The sequence below is a fragment of the Heterodontus francisci genome, chromosome 15 (genome assembly GCF_036365525.1).
Source record: "Heterodontus francisci isolate sHetFra1 chromosome 15, sHetFra1.hap1, whole genome shotgun sequence".
NCBI lineage: Eukaryota > Metazoa > Chordata > Chondrichthyes > Heterodontiformes > Heterodontidae > Heterodontus > Heterodontus francisci.
Window position 1 is genome coordinate 28,279,493 of NC_090385.1, and position 26,499 is coordinate 28,305,991.

The following is a 26,499-nucleotide window of genomic DNA, read 5'->3' on the forward strand; positions in this document are numbered from 1 at the left end:
TTACAGACGACACAAAGCTGGGGAGGAAAGTGAGCTGTGAGGAGGATGCAAAGAGGTTCCAGTGTGATTTGGACAAGTAGGGTGAGTGGGCAAATGCATGGCAGATGCAGTATAACGTGGATAAATGTGAGGTTATCCACTTTGGTTGTAAAAACAGAAAGGCAGATTATTATCTGAATGGTGATAGATTGGAAAAGAGGGAGGTGCAACGAGACCTGGGTGTCTTAGTACACGAATCGCTGAAAGCAAGCATTCAGGTGCAGCAAGCAGTTAGGAAGGCAAATGTTATGTTGGCCTTCATTGCAAGAGGATTTGAGTACGGAGCAAGGATGTCTTACTGCAGTTATACAGGGCCTTGGTGAGATCACATCTGGAGTATTGTATGCAGTTTTGGTCTCCTTATCTGAGGAAGGATGTTCTTGCCATGGAGGGAGTGCAAAGAAGATTTACTAGGCTGATTGCTGGGATGGCAGGTTTGACGTATGAGGAGAGATTGGGTCGACTAGGCCTATATTCACTAGAGGGCAGGGAGGTGGGGCGATGGGAAACCTGCATGTCTCCAATTAAGTGATAGTGCAGCTCATTGCTGAACTCTTTAGAAGGCTTCCGAGGAGCAGCCTAAAATTTTCGATTACCAGGGACGGAGATTATTAGGGCACGTCAGTGCTGACCTGTCAGGAGCACTGCGGGGTGCCATAAAGTGCAGTGCTGTTGAGTAAAAATGAGTGGGGAAAAGAGGGTGATGCAAAAAGAGCTGGTTGAATACCTTCCATTTGGCTGCTTGTAGGCACAGTGCAGCTGCTGGCCCTCTGATCACCTGCCTGCTGCATTCTGTAAGGCTATGGCATACCCTGTCATGGCTGCTGTCTTCCTCTGAGCATTCCAATGTAAAGCCAGCTCCTGCCTCCATGCAGCGCCTGGCACCACTAATTGGGTGCTGAGCTCACCTTCAGCCCAGTTAGTGGTGTTCCATTTCCAAATAGTGTTTCTCGGTCCAACTAGGAAGGAGGCATTGCTGGATCTGGTACTGGGGAATGAGGTGGGCCAAGTGGATCAAATGTCTATGGGAACACATGGTTAGGAATGATCATCATTGATTCATATAGTTTAGAGCAAGGAGCAATCTGAAGTAGAACTTCTAAATTGGGAGAGGGATAACGTCAATGGGATGAGAGGGGATCTAGCCAGGGTAAAACGGAACCGATGATTAACAGGAAAAACTGTAACTGAACAATGGGTGATTTTTTAGGAGATCTTTCAGGTACCGGTGAGGTACATTCCAACAAGGGGGAGAGGTAGGGAAACCAAAGTCAGGGCTCCTTGGATGACGACGGAGATAGAGAATATGATGGAACAAGAAAAGACGAGTAAATTTTATCAAGCAAGAACCATTCCAAATACAATAAGTTGAGATGGGAAGTGAAGAGGAAAATAAGACTGGCAAAGAGAGAATATGAGAAGGAGAATAGAAGGGAACTGAAAAAAACTTCTCCCAGAATGTAAATAGTAACGGCTAGTAAGAGGTGGAGTGGGGCCTCTTAGGTTCAAAGAGGGTAATATATGCTTAGAGGCAAAGCAAGGCTAGAATACTTAATGAGTGCTTTGTACGAGTGTTTACTAAGGAAGAGGTTGCTGACAAAACGTTGGTAGAAGTCGAGATGTTAGAGGTAATGGATGGGGTGAAACTTGATAGGAAGGATGTACTGGAAAGGCTGGCTATGCTTAGAGAGGATAAGTTTCCTGGTCCGGATGGCTAGGTTGCTAAAGGAAGTAAGGGTGGAGATAGCAGAAGGGATTGCCATAATCTTCTAATCATCCTTAGATACGGGGGAGGTGCCAGAGATTTGGAGAATAGCAAATATACGACCTTTATCTAAGAAAGGGTGTGAGGTCATTCCTAGTAACTACAGGCCAGTCAGTTTAACATCACTTGTGGGTAAGGTTTTAGAATCAGGGAAAATAATCAACAGGCACCTAGAGAAGTTTGAGTTAATTAGGGAGCACAAGCACAGATTTGTAAAAGGCAGTTTGTACTTGACTAATCTAATTAAATTTTTTGATGAAGTAACAGAGAAGGTTGATGAAGGGAATGAGGTGGATGTTGTCTATATGAATTTTAAGAAAGCATTTGACAAAGTGCCACACAAAATAGGCTGGTTAACAAAGTTGAGGCTCATGGAATAGGAGGATCAGTGTCAGCTTGGATAAAAAATTGGCTTAAGGACAGAAAACAGTGAGTCGTGGTAAATGTTTTTCCAGACTGGAGGATGGTAGACAGTGGTATTCCCCAAGGTTTGGTGCTGGGACCACTGCTTTTTTGGATATAGATAAATGACTTGCATATTAGAATACAGAGTAAACTTTCAAAATTTGCCAATGATACCAAACTTGGAGGTGTGCCAAACAATGAGAATGATACCAATTGAATGCAATAGGACATGGATAGGCTAGCAGAATGGGCAGACAAGTGGCAGATGGAACTTAATACAGAGAAGGATGAGGTGGTGCATTTTGGCAGATGGGCTAGGGAGAGACGATATATACTTAATGGCACAGTTCTAAAGAGTTTGCAGGGACAGGGGGGTTTATGTACAAAGATCTTTGAAGGTGTCAGGCCATATTGAAAGAGTGGTTAGCAAAGCATATGGGATCTTGGGCTTCATAAATAGAGGCATTGAATACAAAAGAAGAGAAGTTATGCTGAACCTTTTAGGCCACAGCTAAAGCATTGCATCAAATTCTGATCACCACACTTTAGAAAAGATGTAAGGATCCTTGAGAGAGTCCAGAGGAAATTTACCAGAATTGTTCAAGGGATGAAGGATTTTAGCTACAAGATTAGTTGAAAAAGCTGGGGTTGTTCTCCTTGGAGCAAAGGAGTTTGAGGTGAGATTTGATAGAGGTGTGCAAGATAATGACAGGTTTAGATAAGGTAGACAAAGAAAAGCTATTCCCATTAGCTGATGGTACAATAACTATGGGGCACAAATGTAAGACTTTGGGTAAGAGATACAGGGGGAGGTGAGGAAGAACTTTTTTACACGTCGAGTGGTAATGATCAGGAACTCTCTGCCTGCGAGGATGGTGGAAGGGGAGACAATCAATGATTCCAAAGGGAAATTGGATGGGCACTTGTGAGAAATAAACTTGCAGGTCTGTGGGCTTAGAGCAGGTAATGGGACTCATGAGATTGCTCTATAGAGAGCTGGCATGGACTTGATGTGCCGAATGGCCTCCTTCTGTGCCCGAATGACTCTGTGGGCATGATTTTCCTTCCGGCGTCAGGAAACCGACATTGGGACCATTTCCCGACTCAGCTCTGGGGTGGAAGCAACACAGTCCCCTGATTTTCACAATGATGGACTGTTAATTGGCAGGAGGGTGGGTTGGGCAACTAATTAGTGGTTATGGGGGAGGAAATGGAGGCGGGACTGAGTGAGTGCAGGTTCGATTTAAACAGACCACAGCAGCCATTACCGTGGCTGCCTTTTAATTTAAAGGATGAAAGCACCAAGGATCCCAGAAGAGAGGCAGAGAGCTGGCACCCTGGGCAGGGCTGCCACCCATTTTGCGGACACCAACCTGGACATCCTCCTTCAGGCAGTAAGGGAGAGGAGGGAGGTCCTCTTTCTGGAGGTTGGTAGGAGAAGGCTATCCTCCCAAACCAAGCAGCCTGGATAGAGTTAGCTGAGAATGTGAGCAGACGAAGTGTGATCAGGAGGATAAAAATAAAATATTTCAGATGCTGGAAATCTGAAATAAAAACAGAAAATGCTGGAAAAACTCAACAGGTCAGGCAGCATCTGTGGAGAGAGAAGCAGAGTTTACGTTTTAGATCAGATATTTTTCTGCTGAAACTATATCGCTGTTCCTTCACTGTCGTTGGGTCAAAATCCTGGAACTCCCTTCCTAATAGCACCGTGGGTGTCCCTACGCCACATGGACTGCAGCAGTTCAAGAAGGCAGCTCACCACCACCTTCTCAAGGGCAATTAGGGATGGGCAATAAATGTTGGCCTAGCCAGCAACACCCACATCCTGTGAAAGAATAAAAAGAAAGCAGAAACCAATGTGTTCCTACATGTTCCTTGAGGCAGTGCGGGGTCTTGGGCTCAGAATGGAGGAGTCCATTCAGCTCATGTGCACTACCATGACTCAGGGCTTTGAATGCATGAGCATTGAGAGAGTGGCCAACCTCATGGAGAGCCATAAGTGGCATCACTCAGAGTACATGCAGGAACTGCGTTCTGACATTCGCAGAGTGCATGCCACACTCTGTAGCATGGACTGGTCAATGGCACTAGTGGTGCAGAGGGGATGCCAGTTGTGCCCTCACTGGTGGTCTCTTCCAGCCCATCCAAAGTGCCAGCCAAGGCTGAGACAGTCACCCAGGAGTATGAAGGTGTCACCCCTCACTGGGCATCATCATCAGCCTTCTTGGCCTTCTGACTGAGGGACCATCTGCGCAGCAGAGTCATAGAACAACATAGAACATAGGCTGCCCCTTCATTGACGCCAGTGCAGCAGCCTCCACTGGCACCTCCACGATGAGGACGACTGCCACGTGCATCTCAGCCCCAAGCAGAGACAATTGAGCAGGCTGCCACCACCTCATCCGAGGCCACAATGGGGCATCACGTAGAAGTGGCTGAGACCGGAGGCCACCACGTCAGACAGAGCACTGAGTGGTTCACTGGGGTTTTACTCACCTGTAAATGTGAACTTTTTCTATTTTTCCACACCATGTAAATATTGACACATGGTGCCACAAGTCTGAGCTTCCATTCTTTAATAGCGAAGACAAGAAAAGAGGGATTAATTGGTGATGGGGAGCAAGGATCCTGGAACAGGGGCAGTGAAACCTCTGGACAGATGTGCATCCTTCATTGGCAGTATGAGTGGGGTGATTCCAGACTGTGTCTTCAACGGAAGTGCTCTCACAGGCATCTCAAAGTGAGTTCCAGACCATGCTGTCCTCCTGGGTTAGAAGAGCATAGGTGAAACAGATGATCCCTGACGTCAATGGCATCCTCACAAGACCCTCGAATCTTGTGCTGGGTCGGCCACTCCTCGTGCAGACAGCGTACCTCTGTGTTCTGCATCTTCCTCCTCCTGCTCCACCTCCTCCTCCTTCCACGTCCTGCTCCTCTTCTTCCTCTGATGAGCTGTGTCATTCTAGGGCCTCACCCTCTTAAAGATCCACACTTCTCTGGAGGGCCATGTTATGGAGAGCGCAGCAGACCACTATGATGAGCAAGACCCTTGCATGCTTGCAGGAGTGTACTGTAGGTAGCCACCTTGCCAGTCCAGGCCCCAGAGCTGCATCTTCAGTAACCCAGTGGCCTGCTCGATGGTGGGCCTTGTGAGCAGATGGCTTCGGTTGTAGCGCCTCTGTGGCTTCGTCTCTGGGTCATGTAAAGAGGTCAGTAACCATCTCTTCAAGACCCTTGTCCCCTAGAATCCATCCACGGACTTTGGGGGTTGGAGTGAAGAGCTGTGGCAGTCTTGACTGCTGGAGGATGAAAGAGTCATGGCAGCTGCCAGGAAAGTGAGTACACACATGCAGGAAGCTCTTGTAGTTGCAGACCAGCTGAAAAATTCAGGGAGTGGAAGCCCTTCCTGTTGATGAATCTCACTGGATGCCTTGACGGCCCCATGGGTGCAATTGATGATGCTCTCCACCTGGGGAAATTCAGCAATGAACACGAAACCCACTGCCCTCTGTGCCTGTGAAACCCCATCTGTCTGGAAATGAATGTACAGTCCAGTCAGTGACCTGTAGTGGTGTGCAGCTGATTGCAACAAGCCACCAAGGTCCTCAGCTGATCCTTGGAAGGAGCCAGAGGTAAAGAAGTTCAAGTCCACTGTGGCTTTCACAGCTACTGGCAGGACATGGCAGTCAGTGATGTGAGATCTGATGTCTTCTGCAACAAGGGCACAAATCTCTGGGACCATCTGCCAGCTGCACTGGTTCTGGTTCTTCTTGAGGTAACTCCTTCTTTGCTGGTAGATCCTATGCTGGAGGAATGGCCTCTGTGGCCTTCCTGCCCCTCTCTTTTTTTTTAAGAGATACAGCACTGAAACAGGCCCTTTGGCCCACCAAGTCTGTGCCAACCAACAACCACCCATTTATACTAATCCTACATTAATCCCATATTCCCTACCACATCCCCACCACCTACATTAGGGGCAATTTACAATGGACAATTTACCTATCAACCTGCAAGCCTTTGGCCGTGGGAGGAAACCAGAGCACCCGGCAGAAATCCACGCGGTCACAGGGAGAACTTGCAAACTCCGCACAGGCAGTACCCAGAACTGAACCCAGGTCACTGAAGCTGTGAGACTGCTGTGCTAACCACTGCGCCACTGTGCCGCTCTGCTGCCCTTCCTGTGGAGCATGTTGCTGCTCATCGCCACTGGACCTGAAATCTGAGAGTCGTGTTCCCATTGCCAGCTGCTGCATTCCTTGCACTCAGGTGGACTCCCAATTGTGTCTGGAAGCTTTGCCCCCTCCTCTTATGCTCCCATGATGCCAGCAGGGTGACGACCCAACGTGTAACTCGTAAGGCCCCACCAAAATCTCAAGCTGGCCCTCTATAGGCTCTCAATGAGCTCTTTAACTTGCTTAATTGGATTTATTTGCGAAGTGCACGGGTTCTTGGGGCCGGCCTGAACCCGGCCTGATGAGACTCACCAGCAGCGGGAAGGATAATGGGAAGCTAGCACACCGCCCAGTGCCGTTATTTTCATCACCCACCCGTCTCCGTTCCTGCCCCTGACGGGATCTAAAATCAGGCCCTATAACTCTATGACTCAATCCCTCTAGAACAGCAATCATCAAAGCAAACAGAACCGTAAACTAAAATAAAAATTGCCAGAAGTGCACAGCCGATCAGTTAGCATGCTCATTGAGGTTTCAGGTATAACTAGTCAATGTTTCTTCACAGAACCTGTGTGGACTTGTGTGTTTCTATGAAGTTTTGTTTTTTTGTTTCAGATTTCAGTGTTTATAGTTTTTTTCCTTTTTATGTTAAACCAGATGGTGAAGGTGAGGAAGAGCTGAGGATATCTGGTGGTGTGGTGGGGAGCCAAGGCTATGAGGTGGAGGTGGTGGGGAGCCGAGGCTATGAGGTGGAGGTGGTGGGGAGCCGAGGAAATTGGATTAGAGCCTGAAGGGAGAAAAACTGCAGGACTTCTGAGAAAGGACATGGGAGCGGGACTAGTTAAATTTCTCTTGCAGAGAGCTGGCATGGGCACAATGGGCCCAATGGCCTCCTTCTGTGCTGTAACCACTCTATGATTCTATATATACAGACCAGTAAGGAACATGTGAGTGGAGTTGATGTTCAGACTGTACAATGCTCTGGTCAGACCACACCTTGACGACTATGTCCAGTTCAGTAAATGAGACATGAGGAACGTTCGAGTTCCTGCAGTTTCTCTGCATGGATTTTGTTTTATTCGTTGGTGGGATGTGGGCATTGCTGGCTAGGCCAGCATTTATTATCCATCCCTAATTACCCTTGAGAAGGTGGTGGTGAGCTGCCTTCTTGAACCACTGCTGTCCTTGAAGTGTAGGTATACCAACAGTATTGTTAGAAAGAGAGTTCCAGGATTTTGACCCAGCGACAATGAAGGAACGGTGATATAGTTCCGAGTCAAGATGGTGCATGGCTAGGAGAGGAACTTGCAGATGGTGGTGTTCCCATCCATCTGCTGCTCTTGTCTTTCTAGATGTAGAGGTTTGGAACGTGCTGTCGAAGGAGCCTTGGTGAGTTGCTGCAGTGCATCTTGTGTATGGTACACACTGCTGCCACTGTGCGTCGTTGGTGGAGGGAATGAATGTTGAGGGTGGTGGATGGGGTGCCAATCAAGCAAGCTGCTTTGTCCTGAATGGTGTTGAGCTTCCTGAGTGCTGTTGCAGCTGCACCCATCCAGGCAAGTGGAGAGTATTCCATCACACTCCTGGCTTGTGCCTTGTAGATGGTGGACAGGCACTGGAGAGACAGGAGATGAGTCACTCGCCACAGAATTCGTAGCCTTTGGCATCTGCTCTTGTAGCCATAGCATTATGTGGTTGCTCCAGTTCAGTTCCTGGTCAATGGCAACCCCCAGGATGTTGATAGTGGGGGATTCCGTGATCATAATGCCATTGAACATCAAATGGAGATGATTAGCTTCTCTCTTGTTTGAGATGGTCATTGCCCGGCACATTTGTGGTGCGAATGTTACTTGCCACTTATTAGCCCAAGCCTGAATGTTGTCCATGTCTTTCTGCATATGGAGATTGACTGCTTCAGTATCTGAGGAGTCACGAATGGTGCTGAACATTGTGCAATCATCAGCGAACATCCGCACTTATGACCTTATGGTGGAGGGAAGGTCATTGATGAAGCAACTGAAGATGGTTGGGCCTAGGACATTACGTTGAGGAACTCCTGCAGTAATGTTCTGTGATTGAGATGATTGACCTCCAACAACCACAAACATCTTCCTTTGTGCTAGGTATGACTTCAACCAGTGGAGAGTTTTCCTCCTGATTCCCATTGTCTGCAGTTTTGCTAGGGCTCCTTGATGCCACACTCAGTCAAATGCTGCCTTGATATCAAGGGCAGTCACTCTCACTCACCTCTGGAGTTCAGCTCTTTTGTCCATGTTTGGGCAATGGCTGTAATGAGATCAGGAGCTGCGTGGCCCTGGCAGAATCCAACTGCGCATCAGTGAACAGTGTATTGCTGAGCAAGTGCCGCTTGATAGCATTATCGACGACACCTTCCATCACTTTGCTGATGATCGCGAGTAGACTGAAAGGGCGGTAATTGGCCGGGTTGGATTTATCCTGCTTTTTATTTTATTTATTTAGAGATGCAGCACTGAAACAGGCCCTTCGGCCCACCGAGTCTGTGCCGACCAGGAACCACCCATTTATACTAACCCTACAATAATCCCATATTCCCTACCACCTACCTATACTAGAGCCAATTTACAATGGCCAATTTACCTATTACCTGCAAGTCTTTGGTGGTGGGAGGAAACCGGAGCACCTGGCAAAAACCCACAGGGAGAACTTGCAAACCTCGCACAGGCAGTACCCAGAAATGAACCCGGGTCCCTGGAGCTGTGAGGCTGCGGTGCTACCCACTGCGCCACTGTGCCGCCCACGTGCACAGGACATGCCTGGGCAATTCCACATTGCCTTGTAGATGCCAGTGTTGTAGCTGTACTGGAACAGCTTGGCTAGAGGTGTGGCTAGTTCTGAAGCACAGGTCTTCAATATTATTGCCGGAATGTTGTCAGGGCCCAAAGCCTTTGCAGTATCCAGTGCCTTCAGTCGTATCTTGATATCACCCATCTGGTTCACTGACATCCTTTAGGGAAGGAAATCTGCTGTCCTTACCTGGTCTGACCAACATGTGACTCCAGACCCACAGCAATGTGGTTGACTCTTAAATGCCCTCTGAAATGGCCGAGCAAGCCACTCAGTTGTATCAAGCCGCTAGAAAGTCTAAGAATCGGATTGGCTGAAGACTGGCATCTGTGATGCTGGGGACCTCAGGAGGAGGCCAAGATGGATCATCCACTTGACACTTCCAGCTGAAGATGGATGCAAATTATTCAACCTTGTCTTTTGCACTGACATGCTGAGCTCCTACGTTGTTGAGGACGGGATATTTGTGAAGCCTTCTCCTCCTCCTGTCAGCTGTTTAATTGTCCACCACCATTCACAACTGGATGTGGCAGGACTGCAGAGCTTAGATCTGATCCGTTGGATGTGGGATCGCTTAGCTCTGTCTATTGCATGCTACTTCCACTGTTTGGCATGTTTTAATTGATAAATGGTTCAACCTATACATTATTTATAATGGGTAACGTGTACCCTTCTGTGGGTAAAGTAGTGCTGTACAGTTGTTACTCTACTCCAAGGTTATGGTACTTCTGGCGTGTCTCAGATATTTCCAAAAAATTCCCTTACTTTATATGTGAACTTTGATATATCTGTGGTGGACTATTGATGAGGCTGGACAAACAGCTTTCAGATGTGGGTTTTCTGTTCTACTTTCAGTTCATTTGATGCCTTAACTTGTCATCAGGGTATCATCACCTTCATCTATATTCACTGGGCTGAATTTCAACTCTGGTGAAAGATTATTCAGAGCCGAAAGTTTCCCAACAACATTTAAAAAAAATGTATGTTCTCTCTTCCTGCCTCTAGCCAACAAGAAGAAAGAAAAAGAACGTCCAGAGATCTCTCTCCCTTCAGATTTTGAGCACACGATTCATGTGGGATTTGATGCAGTCACCGGAGAATTTACAGTGAGTAAGCTCTTGCATGAAACATTAATGGTTGAACACTGGCAGTTGATAATTGAGAGACTATCTTAGCCTGATGTGTAACTATTTCAAACACTCTAAATAATTGGCCATTTTTCTTTCAGCCTGGAACTCTGGGCATATTGACACCAGTGGGTGTTCCTTTGCCGCTAGGTGCGTTAACCTGCTCCTCAGGGAATGTTCGGGCACAAGTTCCTCCCCCTCAATTCTGAAGTGATTTCCTAATTTCAACTCAGTTGTTTAGGGAGGCAATAAAAATGTTGCTTCTTGTTAGAAAGAGCTATCCATTTTGCCTCCTCTTAATTAGAGCTGGGGGACATAGGCCTAGGATAAGCGGTTGGCCATTTAGGACTGAGATTAGGAGACATTCTTCACTTTGGATTGTGAATCTTTGGAATTCTGTATCCAAGAGGACTGCGGATGCTTAGTCATTGAATATATTCAAGGCTGAAGTCATAGATTTTTGGGCATTAAGGGAATCAAGGGATGCAGGGATAGGGTGGAAAACTGTTGAGGTAGAAGATCAGCCGTGATCCTATTGAAAGGCGATGCAGGTTCCAGGGTCTTTATGGCCTACTCCTGCTCCTATTTCTTATGTTTTTATGTTCTGCGGCAGTCTTGAGGTTCAATTTCTAGGCTGGTCTGGTTGATCCTGGTTGGGGCTCTAAAATTAAATTCTCCTTAGGCCAGGAGCACTGAAGGCAATCAATCAATCAATCCAGGTTTCTGATTGTGATCTCTGTCCACTGACGATAGGGCACATGTGTGAATGTCAAGTATGGACAGGACTTGGCTGTGCTTTAATATCCTCCATCGTGAATTAGTTTCCTGCCAATCACTGTCTTAGACTCCCACATTGAAGAATGAGCACTTCGGTGATGTAAGAGTACGAGCAGCACCAGGGGGACTGTAATCCAGCAGGAATTAACATATTTTGCAGAGGAGAAAATTGGAGGTGGGAAACAATTTTCATTTAAACCTATGTGTAATTTCCCATCTGTGTCAAATTACATCCAAAAGAAGATACTTGACATCCAGATTCTATAAAATAAACTAGTTGAGTATTAATTCAGTCTTTAAGGCTTTCTGCTTTATGTAATTTCCTTTTTTTTAAAGAAATGGCATATTTATATAGCACATAAAACACTTATTCACTGCAGATGGATTATAGAGCACTAGAATAAACAATCTCTGCCTTTGTATGTTCATACTTTCTCTTTCACTCGCTTTCCCTCTCTCGTTCTGTCTCGTATTTTGAGTGTTCACTACACAGATTGTTTCTCATTCCTCTCTGTCTTTCCTTCTTGTTGGCTGCCTCTTTCTGTTTTCTGTCTGTCTGACTCCCTCTTTCCCTTTTTGTCTCATTTATCCAGTGTGCTCAGCGCAGATTGCTTCACATTTGTGTTAAATTTATGGAATCACTTTCAAATAATAATAGTTTTCTATATGACACCTGCATGGATTTTTAAGAAGCTTTAAAACAGCAGGAGTGGAGTAAAGGATTGAGTCCAGAATAACTGTCAGATCAAAAAAGCTTTCAAAGCAGCTGGGGTAACGTTAAGATTATTTCCCAGCACTATAAACGATAACTTGTAATATAAAAAAAAATGAAAATCTCTTTATCCTCTCTATAAAATTTTGGAAGAACATAATTGTAAAGACAGGCCATTAGTACTTGGCATCATTATGCTTCTTCGCATGAAGGCCTCAGAGTAAACCCTCTGTGAAATGAATGAAGCAGTGACAGTGTTTTGTAAACGGTGAGAGTCGGTTATGACTGAGGACTTCTATTAATTGCTTTACTTCCACTAACCAAAATACCTAACTGAAAGAACATATTCATAAGTCCTGTACCTACAATGACTTATACTGTGCTGAGCATGGAATAAATGAATACATATAAAATCTGTATTTCAATTTTCCCTTTAAAACATAGAAATTTACTTCTATAAATAACTTAAAAATAAATTTTATTTTGGGTAAGTGGGTATGTGGAGAGTGCTTCCAAAAGAAAACCTCCTAGTCTTTCCTGAGAGTATTTGAAGGGCTTTTATGTTGAACTCCAGAAAGGAGACACTTCAGTTAAGGGGCAGTGTGTAGCTGCAAACTCTTCCTGATGTCAAGAGGTCCCTCATAAAGTAGCATCAGCAGCTATATGTTTTTAGAAATAGTTGAGACTTTTACTGACCAATTTTGTAGAGGATTTTTTTTCTCTCTATAAGCTGAGCCCCAGTCAACTTCAAATTAAAAAACATTGATATGGTGTATAAAAATGACAATCTGCCGATCAATGTGCAACTACATTAAATCACCAATGTTTGTTGCTGATTTACTTTTGCGATGGCCTGCATTGATTAAGTTAAGATTTTGTTATAAGTGTATGCCGCTAGAGTTTGACGAAAGATTTTCACAAACCATTTCTTGAAAAGAGAACTTTCTTGCTAAATGATATGGAGCATGCACAGGAATGAGCATGTTAAAGAGAAAGTACTGCTATTTCCAGTTATCTGCAGCCTCCAAATCATCATGTGAAATGGTAAATGATGACATCACTCCTGAGATGTTGGGTGTGACCAGTTTATTTCTTGTTAAAGGAACATGAAAACTGTGTAAGCTGACCACATGCAGCCTTCTAAATGACCACAGAATTTCCTGGAATATACCCCTTGCTGCTGTGTACCAGATATTGTTTAAAGCTGTAATGGTCCACAATTTTCACAAAAATGACTGTCACCCTTCTGCCAAACTAAACAGAGATTAGAACCAAGAAACTTATTCAGTTAACTATACAATAAATGGAAAAGTCCTGGGAAAAATTGATGTACAGAGAGATTTGGGTGTTCAGGTCCATTGTTCCCTGAAGGTGGCAACGCAGGTCAATAGAGTGGTCAAGAAGGCATACGGCATGCTTTCCTTCATCGGACGGGGTATTGAGTACAAGAGTTGGGAGGTCATGTTACAGTTGTATAAGACTTTGGTTCGGCCACATTTGGAATACTGCGTGCAGTTCTGGTCGCCACATTACCAAAAGGATGTAGATGATTTGGAGAGGGTGCAGAGGAGGTTCACCAGGATGTTGCCTGGTATGGAGGGCGCTAGCTATGAAGAGAGGTTGAGCAGATTAGGATTATTTTCATTAGAAAGACGGAGGTTGAGGGGGGACCTGATTGAGGTGTACAAAATCATGAGAGGTATAGACAGGGTGGATAGCAAGAAGCTTTTTCCCAGAGTGGGAGATTCAATTACTAGGGGTCACGAGTTCAAAGTGAGAGGGGAAAAGTTTAGGGGGGATATGCGTGGAAAGTTCTTTACGCAGAGGGTGGTGGATGCCTGGAACGCGTTGCCAGCGGAGGTGGTAGACGCGGGCACGATAGCGTCTTTTAAGATGTATCTAGACAGATACATGAATGGGCAGGAAGCAAAGAGATACAGACCCTTAGAAAATAGGCGACAGGTTTAGATAGAGGATCTGGATCGGCGCAGGCTTGGAGGGCCGAAGGGCCTGTTCCTGTGCTGTAATTTTCTTTGTTCTTTGAATATTTCCAGCGCCATCTTTTGGGGCAATGAAGGTTTTGCAGTGGTAAATTGGTCGCTGTAACACTTGGTTTGTGTACTTTGGTTGCTGCTAACCTCTGCCTTCGTCCTTGAGTAATAGCTCTGATTAACAAAAGCTCAGGAGCAAAGACCAGAGGTTAGTAAATGCTCTGTTTCCAAAGCTGAACTTGAGTAGGCAATATCTCTGTGACAAATGGTTCTGCAATTATTTTTGTTTTGTGCCTACCTTATTACTTCATTGGGGGAGGTAACAGGATGGGGTCTGGGTTGGGGGAAGAGGCTTTTGGGGGATGGGGTGGATGGATGATTGTGCAACAAACTTTAGGGTCTGGCAGCTTAAAAACAAAAACTGTTCTTAGATTTTTTAACCACCCCCCCCCCTCCCCCCACTTTCACTATTTAGGTTGCCTCTCATGGCTTTGAATGATTTATGAAGAATGTAAGCTTTATTGGAGGGAAAGCTCTGTAGTCACTGAGTGTTTGTTTGTTTTCTCCTGGATTTTCCTGCACCAAGATTAAGTGCTGCATCGCTGAAGCTTATGAAGCTTCTCCATGTTCTCCCGGCAGATGGTTGTGGGATGTAAGGTTTCTAATCTAGGTCATGCTGCTGTGGAGAGGAGGCAAGTAGAGGCCAAGGGCTAAATTTTTGCCACAGAGTTGGGAAACAGGAGCCGGGTATATTTTTAGGTCAGAAATTCATCTCCAGTGGGAAACTGGTTGAAGTTGAGATTTTCACGGGGGTGAGCCCTTGATTGCTATGGAGACGGGTTTCCAGTCCACTTAGAGACAGTGGGGGTGGGAATGGAGGCAGGCCAGATGAAGTGTGGGACTCATTTAGATTCCCACGGCAGCCATCGCTGAGACTGGTTGTCCTGAGGGAGAGATCTGGGGCTGAATTTTCAAAATGGGGTCAGGAACCCAACGCCCGGATAATTTCTGGATCCCCACCCCGCCCTCAACTGCATCGCAAACGCGGGACAATCATCAAATGTCAATGCCCTAATTGGGCAGAAGGTGAGCTCAGCACCCAATTAGTTGCGCTGCGCATCTGCAGGAGGCGGGAACTGCCTGCAGAGTGTGAACGGCAAAGGCAGGTGGCAACCATGATGGGGCCTGCCGCTGCCTTGCCGATGAGAACAAGCAGCTCCATGGCGGGCCAGTGGAATAAAGGGGTGAGTCAGTGCTTCCAAAATGGGAAAAAAGGGTCTGCGCTTGGCACAAGATTCCCATGGGCCCAAAACATTTCATCTCCGACCAAAAACGTTTGCTGCCTGCCCACTGTGATCCTGGCAGCTGTGAACTATCATCCCTCAGACTGGTCGGACTCGCCAGCATCTTCATTGTAAATTGCCGTGCGGACCTCGCCGCACCGCCTCCCACCCCCATCCCCATCCCCAGCTCCTTAGCAAGCTATTTCAAAAACTTAATGGGCCCTTAATTGGAGGTGAACGGCTTCCCCGTTCCCTCCCCTTGCCCTCACACTGAAGTTTGCTGACTGTTCCGGAGGCATTGGGGTCCAGAGACCGCCTCTGGGACTGCGATTTGCGGATCTCATCTGCACCAGCTCCCGACCCCGCTGTTTGTGCCAAAGCTTTCCATTTCACCAGAGGGAGGTGAGATGACACAGGGGAGCCGGAGGCCTGACTTGCTTCAGCAAGGACAGCCCCTTGCTTCATTGATACCAACCTGGATCTAATGCTGGAGGCCAGGAACAAGAAGGGGCCGGTCCTGTTCCTGGAGGATGGCAGGAGTTACCCCTGCTTGTGCAGCAGGGCTAACTCTCTGTACAGCTTCATATCTTTGCCTCCAATTCCTCCTCCTCTTATCTCCTGCTCCTGCTCCACCCCCGATGAGCTGCCTCCTTCCTGGGCCTCACTGTCTTCAAGGTCTACATCTCTCTGGAGGGCCGTGTTATGGAGGGCACAGCAGACCATCGCAATGACCGAGATCCTTGCAGGAGGGTATTGGAGGGCACTACTTGACCGGTCCCGACACAAGAATCGCATCTTCAGAAGCCCGATAGCCTGCTTAATGGTTGTCTTGCTGGGCAGGTGGCATCGGTTGTATTGCCTTTGTGTCTGGGTCTCCTGTAAAAAGGTTGGTAGCCATTTCATCCGGGGATATCCGTTGTCCCTTTGGATCCATCCATGCACATTGGGGGTTGGAGTGAAGATCTGAGGCAGCCTGGACTGGCGGTGGATGAAGGAGTCATGGCAGCTGCCAGAAAAACCGGCGCATAAAAGAGAAGCTCTTGTTGTGCTTGCAGACCACTTGGACATTGAGGGAACGGCAACCCTTCCTGTTGGTGGATCTCACTGGCTGGTCACTGGGTGCCTTGATGGCCACATGGGTGCAATCGATGATGCCCTGCACTTGGGGGAATCCACCGATGGAGGTGAAACCCAATGCCCGCTGTCCCTGTGAGGTCATGTCTGTTGTTAAATGAATGTGCTGACCAGCTCTGGCAAAGAGGCACATCAGTGACGAGTGAGATGCAGTGGTGTGCAGCTGTATTTGAGATGTCATTAGGGTCTGCAGCTGATCCTTGGAAGGAGCCAGAAGCAAAGAAGTTCATGGCCACTGGTAGGGCATGGCGACCAGTGCTGTGAGGTGTGGGCCTTTGGTGATGAGGGCACAGATGTCTGTAACCATCTGTCTGGAGAGTTGCAGTCTCCTGCAGCATTGGTTCTCAGTCATCTCGAGGTAGCTCAGTCTTGGCTGTCAATCCTTTGTTGAGGGTTTGGCCTCCATTGTCTTCCTGCCCTCCTTTCTTCCCCTTGCCCTCCTGATGCCCAGGGTTCTGCCTCTCAACACCACTGTGCCCCAAATCTGACATTTGTGCCCGCTTTGCCAGCTGGAGCCTTCCTTCTGGTAGGCTGCTGCCCAATTGTCCCTGGCGGCCTTGGCCCCTGCTCTACTGCCTCTGCAATGCCGGGGGGTGCCGGCCCCATTCAAAGCCCAGGCACTGAGTGCCCACTCTGCCTGCCACCTGCACAACACCAAGGACACCCCCTTGCAAGTGCCCAGTACCCCTTTGCCCCGCCGACCCCACTTATGGGGCTGTGGTAATGCCCTGGGGCAGCCATGACTGGCTCCCCAGTCTTTACCCACCTCCCTTCAGCTGGTCAGTTTCTGAAAGGGCAGGTAACCTGTCCGCCCCTTTAAAAATTAAAAGGTCAGCCTCTGACAAGCTCTTAAGGAGCTTCTAAACAGTTAATTGGCCTCAATTGGAGGGAGAGCGGGATTCCTGTCCCACCCTTCCTCTGCACCCCCCTCCCCATGCTGCTCATTTTTGCTGGCACTAGGATCAGAGCCTTGAAATTGACACGCCGCCCAGTGCCAGTATTTACGAGAACCCCTGGCCTCTGTTCCCATCTTTGAGGGGCCCCAATAATTCAGCCCCAAGATTCTATCTCTCGGAATACAGTAAATCATGTATTGAAGGATCTGACAGTAAATTTGTAAGGACCAAGCTGCCTGGTTGCTTTCTTGGCCATCATTAATGCAGACTTGTGGGCGGCACAGTGGCGCAGTGGTTAGCACCGCAGCCTCACAGCTTCAGCGACCCGGGTTCGGTTCTGGGTACTGCCTGTGTGGAGTTTGCAAGTTCTCCCTGTGACCGTGTGGGTTTCTGTCAGGTGCTCCGGTTTCCTCCCACTGCCAAAGACTTGCAGGCTGATAGGTAAATTGGCCATTGTAAATTGCCCTTAGTGTAGGTAGGAGAATGGTAGGGAATATGGGATTAATGTTGAAGGGGATGTGGTAGGGAATATGGGATTAATGTAGGATTAGTATAATGGGTGGTTGATGGTCAGCACAGACTTGGGCCGAAGGGCCTGTTTCAGTGCTTTATCTCTTTATGACTAAACCAAGGGAACTAAGGGAAAAAGAAGACCTGGAGAGTTTGGCACATCAGTCTTGCCCTTTTTGAGTTACGTGGAGGACTGCAATTTATTTTTTCTCTCTCTGTGCCTGTCTATCCATCCTTTCCTGAAGGTATCGATTCTCTCGTTAGAGAACATTTCCAGAGGCAATAGGCTTTTACTCATGTGTAAGGATTGACCAGTGCATTCTAGCAGGCTTCCTGATTGCAGGACCTCTCTGCACTGGCCCATTCCTATCCTTGTGGTGTCTATAAACACACACTACCAGGAGTGATTGCTCTATAATGATTAGGAATGAGAACATTGGCTGTTCTTTCCCTCAACTAATCCAGGGGCACCACTGCCAGGTGTAGCTGAGATTTGGGGTTTGATCCTGGGATCTTCCCGTTTTTGTGGCTGATATAACTTCACTTCCAAACTTTGGAATAGCTTCTGATACGTCAACCTTTTAGAAGAATCCGATCTGATTTTCAAAGCTACCGTCTTTGGCAGAAACATGCAGTTCCCCATGATTAATGCATCCGTAATAAATCCAGTGATGTTGGTGTTACATAAATTGCAACTCCCACTGGAATTATCAATGTTCGGATCTCCTGTGTGATTGGTTTACATTTTATTGCAAATGTAAGCCGTTGCCTTGGTAACTCAGCAGCTGCTGAATGAGGCTCAATTTCTATTTCAAACTCCTCATAGCACAGATTTCAGGAAATCATTACGAAGGCAGAATCCTTCTAAGGTGCTTCCGTTTGTAGCCATGCAAGTTGAAGAATTGGGTCGAGGCGTCACGGAGGTGGGGGAATTGTGGGAGGAGCAGATTCTCTGCCTGTGTTGAGCTGCTAGTTATCGTATATCTGCATAGTTCCTCTAACGTTCTCCTGTGCTGCCTCCAAAACCCACAGGATAGAAGGTATATCATCTTAATGAGCTATTCATGCTAAGTAGATTTAAATCAATAAGTAAATAAATTAAAATAGGTAGAGAATGGGAAAGAAACAGACAACTTATCCATCTTTCTCTGAGTGCAATGAGTTTACTGACTGAGTAAAATATTAGCATGTTTTCCAGTACCTATTGACTGCATTAAATACTCTTTTTGAGTATGGCTCTTCAATGCCTCTTTATTTTTTTTTGCCTTACAATTAGGGCATTCCTGAGCAATGGGCAAGACTTCTACAGACGTCAAACATCACTAAACTGGAGCAAAAGAAAAACCCTCAGGCTGTTCTGGATGTCCTGAAATTCTACGATTCCAAAGAGACTGTCAATAATCAGAAATATATGAGTTTCACCTCTGGAGGTAAGGATCTGTAATCTCTCTATGCAGTATCTTGTTCAAGTGTACCATAAGTCCCACGCATAACCTCTAGAATGCCAGGCTGGGATTTTGATTGTAAATGTCTATAGAAATGTAAGATTGAAAAACAGCCTTAAAATTCGCTGGCACATATTGGTTATATCTATTTGTATACTGAATTGCTTATTTAAAATGACACAGGTTTCTATTGTCATGCACTAAATACAATTTTTCTGTTATGTCGCTAATGTGCTAAATTTAGTTGTAAAGGCTGTGCGGAAGCTGCTATCTAACACCTGAATCTGTGCAATATTCTGCAAAATTATACGATAATATTGTGGCTTTTCTCAGAAGAAGTAACAAACTAATGTTAAATAAACGATCATATCTGCATGTCTTAACATTTTCATTGACTAATATATTTTTTCTAAATAACAATCTCCCCCAGTGATTGAAGAGCAAGGGCACTTTTTAACTCAAGCAGGATTAGAAAGTGGGATTATAATGGGACCAAGGCAGGAAAGGAAAGGTAGATGGGAGAGAGAGGTGGAGAGAGCAAAGGTAACTAGGGGTGGGTGAGGGGGGAGAGGAGAGAGGGAAATGAGGATTCTGGGAAGGAGAGCAGGGCAGAGGGTGAGAATGGGAGGAAGACTGTGTATGAAATAAGGTGGGAAAAAAGGAGTGGGGGAGTTTGGGAGGGGACAGAAAGTAAGGGAAAAGATGGGGATGGGGAGTGAGGCAGGGGATGGCAGAGGAAGTGAGACTGGGAGGAGGGCGGTGGAGAGGGGACAAGAGGAGAGAAGAGAGGGGAAAGGAAAGGAGGGCCATGAGGGAGTGGAGAAAAGGGGGGAGGAGGAGGAACTGGAGAGGGGAGTGGAAGGGAAGAGAGGAGAAAGGGGCAAGAAAGAATGGGAAGTGGTGAGGGGATGTCAGGGAGGGGAGGGTGAGGAAGGGAAGGGAACAGAAAGGGAAAGGGGGGAAGAGAAGAGGAAGTTAGTGCTTTTTTTTCCTAATCAGCAGAGGTGTGAAGAAAGTTGGAGATTTCCGCTCTTCATGGGTTGGTTCTTACTGGGAAGCAGGGTTCTTACATTATATGAATGCATTTTGGCTTATTCTTTCAGCAGGAGCACAGTTTTTAACTTAATGATCACGATTCATCCAGATTATCTGTACGGGTTGTGATGGAGAATATGCTCACAAAAACACAGCTTCTCCAATAGCAGGAGAGGACTTTGCAATGCTGTCATTTTGTCAGTCGAGTTTAACCGTAGCCATAAATAAGAACAAATTGAGCTGTTCTCACATAAGGTTATGCTCAATGGTGCACTATCTTTTTGGATTTTGCAGCTGTACAGCATATTTAACAAGTCATGGAGGTAAATGTGTTTCATTTTAAAAATGTGGAGCTTCCATTACACTATGGGCACAAGGTGCATTGTAATGAATTTGTGATAAAGATAAAGGATGGTTAAATGGTAACTCTTAGTGAAGTTTTGCCCTCGTCAGGCTGGGGATGTGAGTGATTGTGGAATGAAAGATACTTTGACTTTAGACAGCGGGGGGAGGATTTCCTCTGCACGTCCGGTGTAGCAAAATCATAATGTTTATGAACAGATTTACAGTTTTGCTTTACCTAACATACAGAGAAAATCCCCCACCCCTACCCATTTTTAATATAACACATTCCTAAGTCATGCTTAGACACAGAGTAGACACTGCCCAATATTGTGACTTACCCCAACCTCAAAAGAACTTTCCACACCTTACCCTAGATCAGTGCAATACCTAAATTTCCACACAAACCACCCTTGTCCCTCTAAATCATTGTGTAATTTACAAGGGCAGTTTAGTTCTCTGCACCTACATTTGCTATAAACAGTAAAGACTATCTAAGTGCACTTCACTAAGGGCCCTTACAGGTGGAAGAGTGAGGGAACTTTCATCCCTAGGTAGATCTGAATCAAGTGTACAAACTCACTAGCGTCATGGTCATTATGGCACAGAAGGAGGCCATTTGGCCCATCGAGTCCATGCCAGCTCTCTGTAGAGCAATCCAATCAGTCCCATTCCCCTGCTCTATGCCAGTTGCCCTGCAGGTTTATTTCCCCCAAGTTCTCATCCAATTTCCTTTTGAAATCATTGATTGTCTCCACCTCCACCACCTTCGGAGGCAGAGTACCAGATCATTACCACTCGCTGCATAAAAAAAGTTCTTCCTCACATCCCCCTGGCATCTCCTGCCCAAAACCTTAAATCAGTGTCCCCTAGTCCTTGTACAGCTAATAGGAACAGCTTTCGTTGTCTACCTTATCTAAACCAGTCATAATGATAACTTTAGGACTAAATTTCCAGTATTTGTTAATATTAGTGAAATAGATATAAGCGTAAAGCGATATTCCACTACTGCATACTTGCAATTATTTTTTTGCTAAAGTTAGTGAAGACAGAAATTTCAGCCGCTGTATTATTCTGAAATTGTTATTGTTGTTTCTTTCTCTATCCTTTTGCTGCGATGGTGAGATATACATTCTGCTCCCAGGCTTCCCTCTGTGCCACTCTTGTACCAACCAGTAAGAGGTATTTAAGAGTGCTACAATGACTTGACTTCTTCTGCTTGTTTCTCTGCTTCCCCCTCCCTTTTGAGGTTCCAATTTGCAGAAGGAAATTGAGGGATCCAGAAAAGTAGGAGAAAAGCACCTTCATCCCCTTAGTAGCATCACATGTTGGTGCTCCAAAATGCTACACTGCCATGCCACTTGACAAGAAGAGTGTGTTATTGAAGGCCTGCAACTTACTTTTGCATTTCTTCAAATCAGAGACCCTTGGGGTAATTTTGGCTTTGGCCAGTAATGGGAGTTATTGGACCAGTCACCCATTACACGTCTCTCCCAATTCTCATTTCCATTGACATTCAGTGAAATCGGGAGAGAGATGTAACGGACAGCTGATTTGATATCGTCCAAAGTCACAATGGCTGTTTCCAAGTGGCATCTGAGGCCTTTATTGTGCATTTGTGCCTGCTATGCAGACATCATTAATTCATCAGCTTGCAGACAGCCTCCTTGCGCCTACGTGCTTTCATTTTACCATAGCTGAGCTGCAAAAAGGTCTGCATGTCAATGTGACATGACAGGATGAACAGCTTGAATCAAGAAATTTTGTAGTGCATTTTACTGGGATTTTCTGCAATGAGTATAAATATTATATAATGGGGCAATGGTTAGTAGTGCATTGTCTGGAGTAATAATTAGTGCCAACCATATTCAGGATAATAGATAGTTATGCTGGAAGTAAGTTGCATGCAGAAATGTAATTGCATTCCATCACAAACAAGGGGTAGAAATAGTTCAGAGTGTTATCGTTACTTCTTATGTGTACAATTTTAAGTCTTTTTAAATGGGTTAATACATTGAAATAGCGCATAAGAATTTTACATGAGCATGTTAATCAAAAATGGTACCTTTGAGAAATTTCAACCCCAAAGAGCAAAACTTGGGCACATGACACCATCAGATTTAATTACAACCTGCAATTTCCCTACATGTGTTCCTGGATTTTGTTTTTTTTTCCTGAAAAGGTTTATGTTTGACCTTTTGTTGCAGTATGGGTGTGTTGGGGGAGGTATGGCATAGGTCAAAGTGTAATGAAGACAAGAGGTCAGAGGTTGGATGTGTTGCATTGTATGATGCAGGTAGTTTTTAGAATTTTTAAAAATGTTAGATTACCAAGCAATAAACTGGTTGTATATATTGAAGTGTTTTTAGTGTCAATTATCAGCAGTAATTTATTTTTAAACAATTTAAAGGCTCTTAAAAAAGTGATGGATAAATCTTTTAAAAGAGGCAAATGAGACATGTTGCATTTTCACCACAATGATGCCACTTATAAGGGATATTGTGGCAGTTTTGATGTGATTTGCATTATTTGTGTTACTTGCTTGCAAAGCAAAAATGTTGCTAAACACATCTTGATGAAGGTGTTACCAAGATGATATTGCAGTGGATTGTAATTCTGTTTAAACTGAGCTTTATTATAAAATATGAATTTTACTGGTAGCTCTATGAATAAAATCAAATTCCTGTCCTTTCCGCACGCTTCCACTCCCTCGAACAGTATTACTTTCAGTCATTTTATATGTCTTTATCACTATTTTATTGGTTACTCATTTCAATAAAGTATATATACTTCATATGAGACTTTCTGTAATTTCTCATTCCAATCACATTTCGCTTAAAAGCTGTTTGAATTTTATTGCAGCAGTCTATTCACTGATGGTCCCCCTTCTAAAGCAGTACAAGTGCACAGAGATAACTGGTTGGTTGCCTGATTTTTGAATCTATGACATTGATTTGAAATTGACTGGTAGATTGGGAGGCAGGGTACGATAGTGAAAAAAAAAAGGCAGAAGGGAATCCTTAGGGATGGGCACCAGATTGACAGTCCTGATCCAGACTGGTCCAAGCATGACCTCTGCAAAGTAAATCTAAAGAATTAAAGTTTGACTAAATTTGGATTCATTCAGATAGTTAAAAAAAATTCTGCAAAATTCCATAGAGAAAAACAATCTCTGTGCATATGTGGGATCAGATTTTGCATCCTGCCAGAAAGTTCTATGCGTGGATAATCTGTAACGGGTCAGCACAGACTATATATGATTTGCATCCTATTAACATTTTGTTCATGGCACGCCGAATCTATAAAGGTCAATGTGTATATAAAATGTTTCGAACTTAGTGTCTCGTTGGGTAGGGATGCTTCTGATCTGTCACAGCTGCAGGTAGGGGGAGGTTGCATGTGCATGTGTGTTGGGGAGAACAATGAGCATAGAATTCCCTTGCAGTTTTGAGGAAGGGCCATATCCATCGGATTCCCTTGCAGTCTTTGGTGGGGCGGGGAGCTGTATGGATCAGATTGTTGGAACTCCATTGCAATCTTTGGAGGGAGTGCAAGTTTCTGGTTAGCCATGCATATTGTATTCACTGATTTTAGTGCTGCTGTGTTTGAGTACCTCCTCGTACTTTTGATGCTTTTGTGCCCATGTGCTGTCCTAGTCTAAATGTGGGGTTCTGATTTCAATGTTAATGCAAACTTCAGCTGTATCTGAATAATCATCCAGAGGAGCCCCTGTAATAAAGTTAAGCTTTAAGATTTCAATTTATGGCTCAGTTTGAACAAGTTCTCAATTTTTGGGGAGCTGAACCAGCTAAATGTCAAATTTGTATCCTCCAGTATGCAATGGAAGCCAACTTCTGTGTGTTTGTCTCTACCCAGTAGTCTTCATTAATGCACAAAACTTCCCTTGCAGGAAACTTGAAAGGTACAATAATGACTTTAAAAAAAAATTCTAGATTTGCATTTGAGGGTGGCAATTAAGCAACAAAATCATTTATTTATTTTACTTAATTTTAGGTGACTTAAATAATTACCTTTCATATGGAAATTTTCTGGGGCGGCAAGGAGGGTGTCAGATTTCTGGTGAGAGTGTTGGGTGCTATTTAGCAGTGCTGCACCTGATCGATCCTTCATTTGACTAATGGCAGATGAATGACGATGGTTAACATGGTCGTATCCTATCTGTATGCTTTGTGCTGAGAGTCCTGATCAAACCTTTCTTGGTCGGTCTGTCCAATCTCTCATTAGTTGCTCCTCTGACGAGGCTATGTACCCTGGTGGTCGTAACCCAAATAATGTTTGTAAGGCAACTGAAAATGATTGACATCAAGTTTAAATTTGACAGGTGAATCTTCCAAGTATGTGCAGCTTGTGAGGAACTTTTCCTGATGCCAGTACATGTTGGAAAATTGCAGGTGGCACCCAGTCATTTTTCATTAGATGATTTGTGCAGACAGTAAGAGTTTCAGCGCATACTCAGAATATTCCACCTTTGGATTCCATTTTCTATTATGGCAAGTTTGTATCTTTTGAAGCTGGATTGTCATTTCCATCATGCTACTCAATTGGTAAATCCATACTCTGCTTTGATTCTGAGCTGTAAAACAACAACAACTTGCATTTATATAGCACCAGTTACATAATAAAATATCTCAAGGTGCTTCACAAGAGGGTTATAAAACAATTTCACAATAAGCCACATAAGGAGTTATTAGAACAGGTGCGCAAATTCTTCTTCAAAAAGGTAGGTTTTAAGGAGCAGGAGAGAGGTAGAGAGGTTTAGGGAAGGAATTGCAGAGCTTAGGCCTTAGGCAGCTGACGGTATGGCCATCAATGGCTCAGACCAGGAAAGTCCAAGGTTTGAGGAATTAGTTGATCTTTCCTGGGATGGTTATGAAGTTGCTATAATTGGCCTCAGCATCCCTAGAATAGGGAGTGAAAAAAAAGGCCTGGGTTTTTGCCATTGATGCTGGGACAGTCCCATAGTACAATCGTGTGTTGTCACTTATTACTAAGGTTCATATACCAAGAATGGCCATTTGAATGTGGTACTGGAGGGCTGCCAAAACTGGTGGAACTGTAACCCAATATGAGCTAGTTACTTTAGGAAAGGAGAAGCAAATATTTGAGGCAATAAAAGGGAAACTATCATTTATGCATGGACCATATTACATCAGGAGTTTCATAGGATACTGTGATACACCACCGATAAAACTAATAATTGAAGTATTGCATGCTTTGGAATAATCAAATATCTGACCCTCTTGTTTATAAATATGTTGAAACTCTGTCCTTGACTCTTAGACAAATCTAAACTATATTGTTTAATGGAGTCAAATGAACTTGAGGCAATATAGAGCATGTGCCTCACATTCCCACCCCAGAAACATTATTATAAGATTAGTTTACTTCAAGCATACAACAGAAGACACTATTTTCTTTCCCTGTAGGACACATCTACATCACATAAAAAATAGTCTCAATTTATCACCGGATAGGCAGTGCAATCACAGTATCTGTGTAGATGAAATCGCATCATGAAAAGCGTATCTGACCTGAGAGTAGGTTTCCATGCGATCTTTTGATGATAAATTGAGTGTTAAAAAAAAGTCAAATTCTGGAGCTGATTAAAATGTTATAACTTTTAATACATCAACGTCAAAAGTTTTTCAAGATTATGAAGGGTAATTAAGTTTCTGCCTGTAAATATTGATTAGACAATGAGTTCAAATCATAAGGGATACAAATTAAAAATGAATGAGCTAGGAACAAAAAGGTGATTCAGACAGAATTTCTTTATACAAAGGACTAAAGAATTGTGAAGTTAAGTTACCAAGGAAGGCCATTGAAGAAGTATAAATGGGTTCAGAGGCAACTAGCTTTGTTCCTGGAGAGAGACAGGATTGAGACCAACTAAAAAGAGATGGACTTGGGCCAAGCTATTATTTCTTGTTCCTAAAAACACATATTCCGTTGTGTTTCTGAAAATCAAATCCGCCTTCAACGATATTGAGTAATGTATGTGTAGAATCTGTTTTGT

General features: G+C 44.7%; 1 protein-coding gene across 3 annotated transcripts in view; it reads left to right on the forward strand.

Annotated features, from left to right (window-relative positions):
• LOC137377558 (serine/threonine-protein kinase PAK 3) overlaps positions 1 to 26,499 on the forward strand; it is a 283,689-nt gene that overhangs the window by 183,626 nt on the left and 73,564 nt on the right. For 2 of the 3 annotated variants that reach the window (XM_068047299.1, XM_068047300.1), the window contains exons 3-5: positions 10,216 to 10,316; positions 18,917 to 19,070; positions 23,325 to 23,381. In XM_068047299.1, the coding sequence (XP_067903400.1) occupies positions 10,216 to 10,316; positions 18,917 to 19,070; positions 23,325 to 23,381 (312 nt within the window). The remainder of the gene's footprint in view (positions 1 to 10,215; positions 10,317 to 18,916; positions 19,071 to 23,324; positions 23,382 to 26,499) is intronic. The other variant, XM_068047302.1, reaches the window with a different exon arrangement.